Source organism: Myiozetetes cayanensis, unplaced genomic scaffold (genome assembly GCF_022539395.1).
Source record: "Myiozetetes cayanensis isolate MyiCay16 unplaced genomic scaffold, myiCay2020 scf18, whole genome shotgun sequence".
Classification (NCBI taxonomy): Eukaryota; Metazoa; Chordata; class Aves; order Passeriformes; family Tyrannidae; genus Myiozetetes; species Myiozetetes cayanensis.
The window spans coordinates 12016912-12029371 of record NW_026087389.1 but is presented as its reverse complement, the minus strand read 5'-3'; the positions used below and the strand labels follow the sequence as shown (position 1 = coordinate 12029371).

Below are 12460 nucleotides of genomic sequence, written 5' to 3'. Positions count from 1 at the left end.
CAAGCAGACAGTTTCTAGGAGGACCAAGCTGCTGGCCCAGGGGCTGGTACACTGCTTTGCTCCCAAGCCCAGGTGGTTCTTCTCCCTGCTGGGACTGAGCGCTCCTCCGACTTTGCGTGGGAGGGAGGGACTGAACTCCGTCTGGAGGGAACCCTCTTAAAAATACCCATCTGCTGGTAGCAAACGGTTCAGTCTTGATTCTGGCTGTGGCACCTGCCAACACCTGCACTTCTGAGGGGTCTTCTAAAGCCTGGTACTACCTTTCTGTGGCCAACTTAGTGCTGCTGGGAACAGCTGTGACAAACCTGAATGCAGTGCTCGGAACTCTTGCATAGTGCATGTTGCCAGAGTGTCCAAATGCAGATGCTAGTGGTAGCTGCCGGGGTGGCTTGGCGGAGTGTTGGGGTCCCCTCTAGCCCAGCTGAGGACAGGGCAAAGATGGACCTAGGGCCTTGCCCGTGAGTAAATGGGGTTTGGACCTGGAGCTCCCAGAGTCTGAGGTTTGCCTTCACCATCAGCCTTTCTTTGCTGGCGGATGCGTGATCTGTAATGGAGGCATCTGTCCATCGCTGAATGTGGAGTGGCTTTGGGGGAGGGAGGGCAACAGCCCTCTCTGGAGAGGCCAAGCACTGAATTACTAAGAGTGCTTGGGGAGCCGTACACTAAGTCGTGATGCTCCCCCAGCCAACTGCCCTCCCTTTTACCTCTCTCTGTCCGGCTTATTCAGCGAGAGGAGGATCTTTTTCAAAAGATGGAGCGGAGGGCTTTAAGAGGAGACCTGTTCAAGGCAATCCTGCATGGGCAGCACCAGCCGGGCGGTGGGCTGGGGCTCTGTGGGGGCTAATTGTAGCCACAGGGCTGGCCGAGAGCGGGTGCAGGCGCACACATGCCCATCGCTGGGGATGGGGGTTGGTTTTGACCTTTCCAGCTTCTGCCCCAGTGTGTTTATGCAAGCCCTGCCTCCTCGCACACTTAACCCTGCACAAAGGCAGCAGACAATCACATCCCGAAGTCCTGTATCGAGCCGCCTCGCGGCAAGGGGGCCCTTGCAATTAGAATGTCGTCATCTTCCAGTGGGAAGGGAGAATAGGAGAGGTGTGCTCATGAAGGAGGGGGGAAGATGGAAGGGAAAGAGCTGTTTCAGGGAGGGAAGCGAGACACTGGAAAACGGGCCTTTTGTTGGCTTTGGTATTGGCTGTGGAGGTGGAAGTCTGGTTTGGTTTCTCCGTCTTTGTTGTTGGAAGCCCCCCGCCCAGCTGGCAGCTCTGTCAGCCCCATGCTGTCGCTGCGTGCAGAGGGAGGGTGGGTTTACAGAGCTGGCAGCCAGGACATTCAGACCTGGCTGCATTGTTTGCCCCTGGCACAGCACCATGCCAGAGCACCTTCCTGCTGCTGGAAGGCAGCAGTAGCACCTAGGTGGGTACCCCAAGGGTCAGCATCCAAGGAGGGAGTGGCTTCCCTGCCTGCCTGTGAGCTTCATCGCCCCTTTGGGGGAGGCAGTATCCCTCTAAAACACAGGGCAAGGGGCCCTTCTGCCTGCCTGCGTGCAAGCTGTATGTATCCTTAGCTCAGTCCCTTGTAGGAGACAGGGAAGACTTGGGCTGTCACAGACCAGTGCCTTTCCAGTGGGACTGACAGCCCCAAAACTGACCCCAGCTTCTCACAGGTGTGTGGACACCTATGGCTGCTAAAATCTGCTCTTGACCTTTGAGGATGCAGGGCAGCAGCGTGGAGGGGCTGTGTCCATGGCCAGCACTACTGTGTGAAATTTGCTGCTTTTGAAGCTGATAATTGTCAGTCTTGGAAGTGCAAACCTGATGCTGCCCAGCAAAGGGGTTAGAGCCCCTTGTCCCTTTTACCTGCTCCATTCCCTGTAGCCATGTTTCTAGGGCTCCTCACTCTGCTGCATGAATATTCACCAGGCACCAGCTCTCCAGCCACAGGATTTAATCAGAAAGGCTGAGCATTCGTGATTAAAATGCTTCCCATGGGGGGTCAGTGCCTCCAGCCAGCTTTGGGCTTTCTTCTGGTTGCCTTTTTTTTTGCTTTCCCCATTTGCAGCGGGTCATTCTCTTAACCATCTGCTTCTCCTTGCATGGAGCTGAGGTTAGAGGCAGCCCTGGGTGTGCTGATGAGGTGGGACAGTGTGTTACAGGGAGCTTATTGAGGCTGGCTGTGGATCTGGAGCTGGCTCCACATTGCTGTGGGAAAATGGGAAGGGGGTGCTTGGCTTTCCTGCTATGGGCTGGGCAATACCAAAGGCATCAGTCGTCCTCCAGCCCACCTTCTTCCCCAGGCATAGCCTCCTTGCTCCTGGGAGGCATTGCTAGCCCCTGACCTGCCCCAGGACTCAACATCGTGTCAGCCAAGGCCTAATAACAGCCATAAATCAGGCAGATGTCTGCCTGCCCATTGCTGGGCACTGAGCAGCCCTTGGGGAGAGCGAGAGCTGTCCCTGGGGCCTCGTGGCTGCTTCCGGGTGAGCTATGAGCCAAAGAGAGGAGGGGGAAGGGAGCTGGGCTTGGGCTGAGCTCACGCTTGCCTTGGCCAGAGAGGCAAACTGCAAGGAGGGGACAAAGGGAGAGGAGGGGGAGCTGGGACATGACCCAGCTGTGTGCTGAGAAGGGACCTGGTCACAAAGTGGTGGTGTCCTGGGGTGCTGGCTCACCAGGTGGCCCCTCAAGGGGGGATGCCAGGATGATGTGGGTCGGGGAGCATCTTATGCCAAGTGCGACTGAGTCAGGCTCGTGGCTTTCCTCTCACTCCTGCCCCTCAAGGTCTGCGTGATCTTGGCACTCCTTGAGCCTCTTGCGAAGAGAAGGTGCCTCAGGGATGCAGGTGGTGATGCCAGTTCCTTGCCCTGAGCCCAGGCAGGTCTAAATCTGCTGGCATGTCCAGACAGGTGCCAGACAAAGCCATTTAGTAACTGCTGCTCATGCTGCCCTCCATGTCAGAGCTGGCAGGGTGTCACACAGAGGGGTGGTTTCTCACCTTGCTTCCATGTGGGATGGGAGCAGTTTGATTTCAGAGAGAAGCAACCCCCCTTTCCTGCAGGAGATTAGCTCCCTGGGTGACTGTACTGGCACGCTGCTCCCCTAGCCTGGAGCGAGCCTTATCTCCAGAGCACCAGTCCCGGTGTGCAGGCTGGTGCTTGCACGGGAATTTGCAGGGTCGCCAGAAAGCTTTCACCTTCTGAAGAGCAGAAGAGAGAGGCGGGAAGAAAGGGAGACGTTACAATCTTTAAATCCTCCTGCACTGCAAGCTTCAAACAGGGCTGAGGGAAATCAAAAGGCTTTGCAGCGCAGCAGCCATTGGAAGAGGGGAACAGTAAAGGCACCTTTGCACATGAGGCTTGGGTGAGGGACAGGTGGCTGGCATTTGCACCCCTGGTCCTTACTGGGACTGAGGCTGACCAGGGTGCCAGGAAACCTGCTGCCTTTTGTGCCTCCTTGCACTGGGTTGGAAGAGGTGACGTAGGGAATGTTGCAGCAAGACTTGGGATGCAGGATTAGTCCTGGTAGTCACTATTGAGATGCACTGTCTTGGTATGATGATGGAGAGCCAGGTTTCCAAGGAAATGTGGGGGTTTGGGGCTCTCAGGTGGATGTGGGGCAGGAGATGGGAACAACAGGTGACAGCTATGTGCTGCTGATGCCTGTGGAGCACCAGCTTTGGGGTGCTGGCAGTGGGCTGGAAGATGGATTGCCTCATTTCAGGAGCAGTGAGGTTCCTGATAAACCTTATCAAACATTTCTGGGGCCACCGAGGTTGGTGTGGCCCTTGCTTTAGCATCTGCTATGCTGAAGGCTGGCTCTGCCTGCCAGAGCCTGTGCTGGGGCTGGAGGGCCCAGAAGGAGCAGACCAGGAGAAAGGCATCCTGGGGGCAGCAGACAGGTTTCTCCCTGCTGTATATCTGGCAAAGCTTCTAGCAGAGCTGTCTGGGTTGGCCTGGTGGGGAGGGACATATGACCCTCCAAGGCAGCAGGATCCGTTGGGTTGCTGGGAGCTGGGTAGGTGGGGTGAGACAGGAGCCCCTGATCACAGAACTGCTGGGATGGGAGCTCTGCCATTGCCCATTTGGGCTGTGCTGTGTTGCCTGTGCCCCTGCAGCCTGAGCTGCTGCCTGTGAGTGGGGTGGGTGAGCTGCTGCTGCTGGCCAAGGTCCTGGGAGAGAGTAGCGGGCATGCTCCAGTGTGCCTGCATGCTCCTGTGCTCCTGCCTGGGAGATTGTGGGGTCCCAAAGGGATGGAGTTTGCTTCCAAGGAAAATAGAGATTAAAGGGAATTAAACAAACCGGAGATGGACCGAGGGAGGAAGAGATGCAGCGCAGATGGTGGGAAGGGGGGAAGCAGGGAGACCAGCACAAAAGCCTGGGAGAGCCTGGAGGAGAGAGGAAGGAAACGGCAGGAGGAGAGCGCAGGGAAAGGCAGCATGGGGGAGGCAGACAGGGCACAGCAGGGAAGCAAAACACCCTGGGCCCTGGCATCAGCTTCTGTGTTTGCCAAACATCCTGCTGGGACTTCCTTCTGTTCCTGAGCACCTTTGTTCCTCAGAGCTCAGTTTGCTGCCGAGATCCAGGACAGGGAGAAAACCTGAGAGTTCTCAGTGGAGAGCCTGATGGGAGGGAGAAGGTGCAGCCACACCAGCCACTCCCCCTCCAGCCCAGGTGGCACCTGGGGCTCTGGCTCCAGGCTTCCTTAGCCAAGGACTCAGCCCTGTCGGGGGCCACACTGGGGTGCAGGTCTTTGCCCTGGGGTGGGAGGGAAGAAACCTTCCAAACAACAGAAACCTGCAGTGTGTCCCTGTTCCCTCCAACAGATGGGATCCACAGCGTGACGGCCCAGTGCGTCCTGCGTGTGATCATCATCACGGAGGACATGCTGGCCAACAGCATTACGGTGCGGCTGGAGAACATGTGGCAGGAGCGGTTCCTCTCCCCGCTGCTGTCCACCTTCCTGGAAGGGGTGGCCACCGTGCTTGCGACGCCCAAGGAGGACATCTTCATCTTCAACATCCAGAACGACACGGACGTGGGCGGCACGGTGCTCAACGTCAGCTTCTCGGCCCTGGCGCCGCGGGGCGGGCGCTACTTCAGCTCGGAGGAGCTGCAGGAGCAGCTGTACATGAAGCGCATGGTGCTGACGGGCGCCTCCATGCTGGAGGTGCTGCCCTTCGATGACAACGTCTGCCTGAGGGAGCCCTGCCAGAACTACATGAAGTGCATCTCCGTCCTCAAGTTCGACAGCTCGGCCCCCTTCATCGCCTCCCCCTCCACCCTCTTCAGGCCCATCCACCCCATCACTGGCCTGCGGTGCCGCTGCCCGCAGGGCTTCACCGGGGACTACTGTGAGACGGAGATCAACCTCTGCTACTCCAACCCCTGCCTGAATGGTGGGATCTGCACCCGCAAGGAGGGGGGATACACCTGCGTTTGCCGTCAGCACTTCAGTGGTGAGTGCTAAGCCTGGGGACTGTGGGGGGACAGGTGGGCAGGTCCCTTGGCATTGCTGTCACCATGGCAGGGTGCTCTTCCCAGGAGGGCAGCGAGTGTCAGAGCCCAGCTCTCCGTGTTTCCATGGTGCTGGATGTGCAGGGCTGAGGTTGCCATAGAAATCTGTCTTGTTGGGAGGTGGCATGAAAGGCTCTTGGGGAGCCTGGCCATCATCTCCCAGCCTTTTTCACAGAGCAGGAGGACTAAGATGGACTGTGTTAGGCTGGGGCACAGGAGGCTTCTTGGCCATCCCCCATGCTAACAGGCTCTGGTACTATCTGAGCTGCTGGTGTCTGCCTGTGCTTCAGCTGGTCTGGCAGAGATGGCCCCATGTGCAGTGGGTAAGCTGCTGCCCACCCAGAACAGAAGGGGAGGCTGGGCCTTGATGCCCCACTAGGTAGGATCCAATCCAGGCAGATCTGGTCCTAACTGTGGGGGACAAAGCCAGTGTCTTGTTACCACAAATCACCAGCAGGCTGTGGAGACCCATGTCTGGCAGCTTTGGGTAAGGGGTGGTGGCCTGTGGCTACTGAGGAGGGATCCTCTGCCTTGCCCTTGCTGCCGGGAGGGATCATGGCAGCAGATGGCTGCCTCGGAGCCGCTCTCCTCTTGGTGGCTCCTGGTGAGATAAGCAGAGTCAGTGGTAATTAACCCCCAGCATTTGAAGCGTGAACAGCCATTAGCAGAAGGGTTAATGAGCTCATTTCCCTGTCACTTCATGCTGTCTCCTCATCCTCCTTGCATGCCACAGAGCAAGTAATGGGAGCAGTGCCGGGGGTGTTGGACTGCAGCTGAGTGGTTCCCTGTGTACTGTGGGGATAGCATGGGAAAAGGGGCTGGCTGGACCCCCTGCACTGCACTACTGAGCTGGCATGAGGTCTCCCTGTTACCAATGCCAGCAAGGCACAACAGTATTTGGTATCCCTCATTTGACTGGTTTCCACTTGGCTTTTGCTCCTATGTCAGAGCCTGCACGCAGGGTTCACAGGCACCTGGTGGGGGAGCTCAGGGGCACTGGGCTGTCCCCATACATCAGAGGCAGAACTGTGATGCCTGTCCCAGGCCTTTGTGGTGGCAGGGACCAAGGAGGTACTTCACCATTACCGCAACTTCTCTGGCTTGTCCTTGCCTCTCCATGCTTAGGACTGTGCAGCCCAGCTGTGGCCAGTGCCCTCCTGTCCCTGTCCCATTCCCATGCCATACTTGCCCCTTCAGTGAGAGCTGGGTTCACATCCAGCCCAGTGGCTTGTGCTGCAGGGCTGGCAGTGGTAGCTCACTCACTGGCTACCTGTGGGGAACTACTACTGTGGGGATCACCTGGGTGACACTTGGGTTGTCGTATCCTTCGTTGGCCCCCAGCTGCTCCACAAAGTCCTGTCCCCCCTGTTTGGGGCTACCCTGCTCCAAACCTGACTGAGGTCTGCACTCCTGGGGAAAGGATGGGTGGCCACTGGACCTGTGTCCCAAGCCTCTTTCCTTACTCCCCCAGGTGAGAACTGTGAAGTGGACAGCCGCTCAGGGCGGTGTGTGCCCGGCGTGTGCCGCAACGGTGGCACCTGCACCAACGCTGCCGACGGGGGCTTCCGCTGCCAGTGCCCGGCGGGCGGCTTTGAGACGCCCTTCTGCGAGCTGTCCACGCGCTCCTTCCCACCACGATCCTTCGTCATGTTCCGGGGCCTGCGACAGCGCTTCCACTTCACCCTTGCCCTCTCGTGAGTGCTCTCCTTCCTACGCTGGACACCAGCGTCCCTGGTTCACCTAGCCCTGATCTGGGGCACCCTGGGCCAGTGTAGGGGCTGGCTGATGGTCTCCAGACCTGTGTGTTTCTGGCTTTGCTTTCCCATGGGGCTGCTGTGGGACCTTTGACCAAAGGGCTCTGAATCTGCCCTGGTGTCAGCTTATCCCTCCCTTCAGTGCCTCAGCCTTTCCATGTTGCCAGCTCACTGCCTCCATGCTCAGGTCTCAGTGTCCCTGGGACAGTGCTGGAATGGTGATGCATGCCACAGGAGAGCAGGGATCTCCACATGTTCCTTGCACACTCTGCTTCCTCCCTTTCCCCAGGTTCAGCACCGTGGAGCCCAGCGGCCTCCTGCTCTACAATGGGCGCCTGAACGAGAGGCATGACTTCCTGGCAGTGGAGATCATCCAGGGGCAGGTCCAGCTGAAATACTCAACAGGTATGCTCAGCCCTGCCTCTTGTAGGATTTGTGTCATGGAACTGTGAGAAGACCTGTGCAGAGTAGGGAGAGCAGAGTGGTGCCCTGGATGGAGTCCATGCTCGGGGAGGCAGGGGTGAGAGGTGTTGGTGAGCATCAGTGGATAACACAGGGGACAGGTGTGTCTCAGGACCCTCCCTGGGCTCAGGAGTGCAAGTGCAGTAGTGCTTTGTGAGCACAAACCAAGACAAACCCTTCTGGGGCCTCTGTTGCTGTTTTGGCCCATTATGTCACCATAAGCTTCACAAGGCCATGGGCAGCACGGTGGGCTTGGTGCCTCAGGAAGGGCAGACACATCCAAGGGCTGTCCAGCTTCCCTCAGCCAGCCATCATCTCTGTCTCCTCAGGAGAGTCCAGCACAGTGGTGAGCCCCTACCTGCCGGGGGGTGTGAGTGATGGGCAGTGGCACACGCTGCAGCTCCGCTACTACAACAAGGTATGTGTTGCTCTCTCTTAACACCAGTGAGTGGCTCTGGCTCTCCTGCTCTCTGAGGGAGGCTGTGGAGAGAAGGTAGAGGTGGTTTTCAGCTCTCTAGGGATGGATGCAGTGGAACAGATAGCCAGGTGCAGGGGGAGATTGGCACTCAAGACAGCTCTTGGAGGCTGCAGGGATGCTCTCCGTGCAGTGTCCTTGCCCATGTCCCTCTCTGGTGCTGCTTGCTGGGCTCAGCCAGAGATGTCCCCCCTGCATTGCTCAAACCTCCAGCAGCGCAGCAGTGCCTGAGTCACGCTCAGGCCTTTCCTCACTGTTGTGTGAACCCTTGAGTGCTTGGGTCTGGGGCACATGTGCTGCTGACACCCTGCATTTGCTTTCAGCCCAAGGTCAGCACCCTGGGGGTGGTGCAGGGCCCCTCCAAGGACAAGGTGGCCATCCTGACGATAGATGAATGTGATGCCTCGGTGGCCCTGCAGTTTGGCAGCGAGATTGGGAACTACTCCTGTGCTGCAGAAGGTGTGCAGACCAGCTCGAAGAAGTGAGTTCCTTGGAGACTGGTGGGCACTGCTGTGGTGGGGAGAGGTCCCCTGAGGAGCCAGCCCTTCACATCTGGGAAATTGGCTGTGTATACCTGTCCCTGAGGATGTCTGCTTCCCGGCCCTGTGCACTGGGGAGCTGGCTGGCCAGCCTGAGTTGCTGTAGCTCCTAACACTCTGGGCTTCTGTTGCTGTAGGTCCCTGGATCTCACAGGTCCCTTGCTCCTTGGAGGGGTCCCCAACCTTCCAGAAAACTTCCCCATCACTCACCGTGACTTTGTGGGATGCATGAGAGACCTGTACATTGACAGCAAACGCATCGACCTGGCCTCCTACATCGCCAACAATGGAACCACTGCAGGTATCAACACCTCTGTCTGCTCCTGCCAGCCCCTGCCCTGGGGATTGCTCAGGCAACAGCACTGCTGGGCTGTAACATCATCATGGCAGCACAGTTGGAGCTGAGCAGCTTCCCCCTAGGGAACTACTTCCCCCTGGGGAACAGGGCTTCCACATACCCCTAAATGAGCCAATGCCTCTAATGTTCTGAGAATGTTCCCTGATCCCAAGTGCAGAGCCTGCAGAGCTGGCCTGTCTGGGAAATGCTAGATAGTCAGCCCAGCACTATAGTGTCTTTATTCTGGCATAAGGAGTAGTGACAGCCTTGACCTGCATTACTGAGCACACAGGGCCTGTGTAGAGAGACTAAATGGCTGGGCTTGCCCCTCTGTCAGCCAGGGAAAAATCTGGCAGGCTCTCCCACTTTCCATGTGGGCTGGGGGGAGGTGGTGAGCAGGTTAATGCTGATACAGATGACTTTGCTACCTCTAGGCTGTCACGCCAAGCACACGTTCTGTGACTCCAGCCCCTGCAAGAACGGTGGCACCTGCTCTGTCAGCTGGGGGACCTACTCCTGCCTCTGTCCTGTTGGCTTCGGGGGCAAAGATTGCCACCACCGTGAGTGAGCGGGCACTGCTGGGCACGGGCAGGGTGGGTATGTGCAAGGCTGTGCTGGGGTTGCTGTGGAAACAGAGTGAGGGATCTGTGTGAGCTGAACTAGCTCTGTTGTCCCTGCATCTAGTGTTCCCTGTGAAGTGCCCATCCCTTCTCCTCACCTCCACTTTCCCTTCCAGCCATGCACCATGCCCACTATTTCCAGGGCAACAGTGTCCTGACCTGGGACTTCAAGACAGATGTGAAGATCTCCGTGCCGTGGTACCTGGGGCTGGCGTTTCGGACACGCCAGATGGATGGGGTGCTTCTGCAGGCCCATGCAGGCCAGTACACCACCCTGCTCTGCCAGGTAGGGACACAGCCTCAGCCTCTGCTGCTGTCTGCCCCAGGAGAGCAGGGGGACACTGCTATCCCTGCTGTCTCCATCCCAAGCAGAGTGTGATTGTGGGGAGAGGCATTTAGAGGGCTGGGTTTCCTCAGATAGGGGGTAGACTGAAAGCAGCCAGAGTTGGAGAGGCCTTTTCTCACTGCTGGCATTTCTGGTTCCCTCTCTGCAGCTGGCTGGGGGCCTGCTCTCCTTCATGGTGAGCAGGGGGTCCGGGCGCAGCACCAGCCTCCTCCTGGACCAGCTGCAGCTCAGCGATGGGAAATGGCACGACCTCCAGCTGGAGCTGCGGGACGTCCGCAGTGGGCGAGACTTGCGCTACGTCATCACCCTCACTCTGGACTTTGGGCTCTACCAGGTGAGTGCTGTTTGAGACCCCAGCACCAGAACAGGAACTTTGGGGGGTGCTTGGCAAACACAAGCCAGGCTGTGCCTCTGCACCCTCAGAGAGGGCTGGGGCAGGGCTGGTGCTGGTTACCTCATGTTACTCCCTTTCCTTCTGCAGGATACAGTCGTTGTAGGAAATGAACTACATGGCCTGAAGGTGAAACACCTGCATGTGGGTGGAGTCCTGGGCTCTGGCGAGGTGCAGAACGGGCTGAGGGGCTGCATACAGGTAAGTCCACTGCTCTGATCCTTTCTCAGTGGGTATGCTACTTGGAGGAGTGAAAACACAGATCTACCAGCTGCTGTCATCATTCGTCTTGCTGGTGTCACTCTTCCTCTGAGCATTCAAGGCTCTGAGGTGCTGGGTGGGGCAGCCATAAATAGGGGTGGTGGGGAGTGGCTGCTGCTGGGGTTTTGTGGAGAGTAGGGGACTGGAGCCTTGTGTGTCTGTCAAAGCTTCTCTGTGAATTTTTCACCTGCACTGCAGGGTGTGCGACTGGGTGACAGTGTCACCGGGACTGTGCTGCCCAAGCCCAGCCATGCCCTGAGAGTAGAGGCTGGCTGCAGTGTGCCAAGCCCCTGCGACTCCAACCCCTGCCCAGCCAACAGTGTCTGCAAGGATGAATGGCAGAGCTACTCTTGTGTTTGTCAGCCAGGTAGGACCTGCAGCACGCTGCCCCTCCTCTGCTCTCCGTGCCTGCCTGTCTTCTTCTCTACCCCTGTGACTGTCTCCTGGCCTGTGACTGCTCTCCTGTCCATCCCTTGGGCGAGTCACATCCCTGTCAGACACTCATCCATTTTCCTGGAGGGCAGAATCCCTCCTGAGCCCTCTGAGTCCACTCCTTGGTGCTCTGGCCCCTCTCAGGGGGAAGATACTTGTTTTACATGGTGGTGTCTGTCCACACCTCAGGGTACTATGGAGGGGACTGTGTGGATGTGTGTCACCTCAACCCCTGCAAGAACAAGTCTGTGTGTCGCCGCAAGCCAGGTTCCCCCCTGGGCTACGTGTGTGAGTGCAGCGGGAACTTCTTTGGGCAGTACTGTGAGCACAGGTGAGATACAGGGCACAGCCATATCCTCTGTGCCTGGCTCTATGCTGGCCTCTCATCCTGGAACCTCTCAGTGCCATCTGGCTCCTTGGAGCTGCTGAGCAGCTGGGCTGGTGGGAGGAGAAGGCCTGGAGATTTGGCTGTAACAGTGAAATGTCTCTCTCCTTAGGATGGACCAGCAGTGTCCGAAGGGCTGGTGGGGGAACCCCTCCTGCGGGCCCTGTAACTGTGATGTGAACAAGGGCTTTGACCCTGACTGCAATAAAACCAACGGGCAGTGCCACTGCAAGGTGAGGGGCGGCTGTGCCAATGGGAATGTGACCCATGGCTTGGCTGAAGCCCTGCTCATTCTTCTTGCTGTTCGTTGTCCCCTCCAAAGGCTTGTCAGCTGCCCAGGCCCTGCTTTGTGTGCCCAACTCTGGGCTGTATCCCTGCTTAGCTCCTCTGTGTGGCCCTCATGCCCCAGCATGGTGATGGTGGGGGCACTGGGTGCTTGCAAATCAGGAGAGCCTGGCTCTTCTCTGCTCTGGCTCCAGGGGTTCCCCAGGCACCAGCCTCAGCTGCTGTCCCAATGGGCTCTCTGGTGACTGTCCCTGTCTCCCCCCAGGACTTCCACTACCGCCCCAGAGGCAGTGACACCTGCCTGCCGTGCGACTGCTACCCCGTGGGCTCCACCTCCCGCTCCTGCGACAGGGAGACAGGCCGGTGCCACTGCCGTCCAGGGGTCATCGGCCGCCAGTGCAACAGCTGTGACAGCCCTTTTGCTGAGGTGACGCCCAGCGGCTGTGAGGGTGAGTGTGGGCACAGTGGGGAGCTGGTGCTGGGGGCTCAGTGTCAGTGGCTCCTCCTTGTGACCAGCCCCTCGGGCTGCATGTCTCCGCAGTGCTCTATGACGGCTGCCCCAAAAGCCTGAAGGCGGGTGTGTGGTGGCCTCAGACCAAGTTTGGCTTCTCAGCTGCAGTGCTGTGTCCCAAAGGCTCCTTGGGTGAGTGGTGGATGCAATGGG

General features: G+C 58.3%; 1 protein-coding gene across 3 annotated transcripts in view; it reads left to right on the top strand.

Annotated features, from left to right (window-relative positions):
• The window catches only part of CELSR3 (cadherin EGF LAG seven-pass G-type receptor 3), a 30914-nt gene that overhangs the window by 3453 nt on the left and 15001 nt on the right, over positions 1 to 12460 (top strand). For all 3 annotated transcript variants that reach the window (XR_007628658.1, XM_050312787.1, XM_050312786.1), the window contains exons 2-16: positions 4819 to 5451; positions 6981 to 7203; positions 7553 to 7668; positions 8055 to 8143; positions 8524 to 8681; positions 8877 to 9040; positions 9511 to 9636; positions 9813 to 9982; positions 10191 to 10376; positions 10524 to 10634; positions 10893 to 11061; positions 11316 to 11457; positions 11624 to 11744; positions 12062 to 12245; positions 12338 to 12439. Coding sequence is in view for 2 of the 3 variants with exons in the window: in XM_050312787.1 (XP_050168744.1) it covers positions 4819 to 5451; positions 6981 to 7203; positions 7553 to 7668; positions 8055 to 8143; positions 8524 to 8681; positions 8877 to 9040; positions 9511 to 9636; positions 9813 to 9982; positions 10191 to 10376; positions 10524 to 10634; positions 10893 to 11061; positions 11316 to 11457; positions 11624 to 11744; positions 12062 to 12245; positions 12338 to 12439 (2694 nt within the window). In the remaining variant the exon portion in view is untranslated. The remainder of the gene's footprint in view (positions 1 to 4818; positions 5452 to 6980; positions 7204 to 7552; positions 7669 to 8054; positions 8144 to 8523; positions 8682 to 8876; positions 9041 to 9510; positions 9637 to 9812; positions 9983 to 10190; positions 10377 to 10523; positions 10635 to 10892; positions 11062 to 11315; positions 11458 to 11623; positions 11745 to 12061; positions 12246 to 12337; positions 12440 to 12460) is intronic.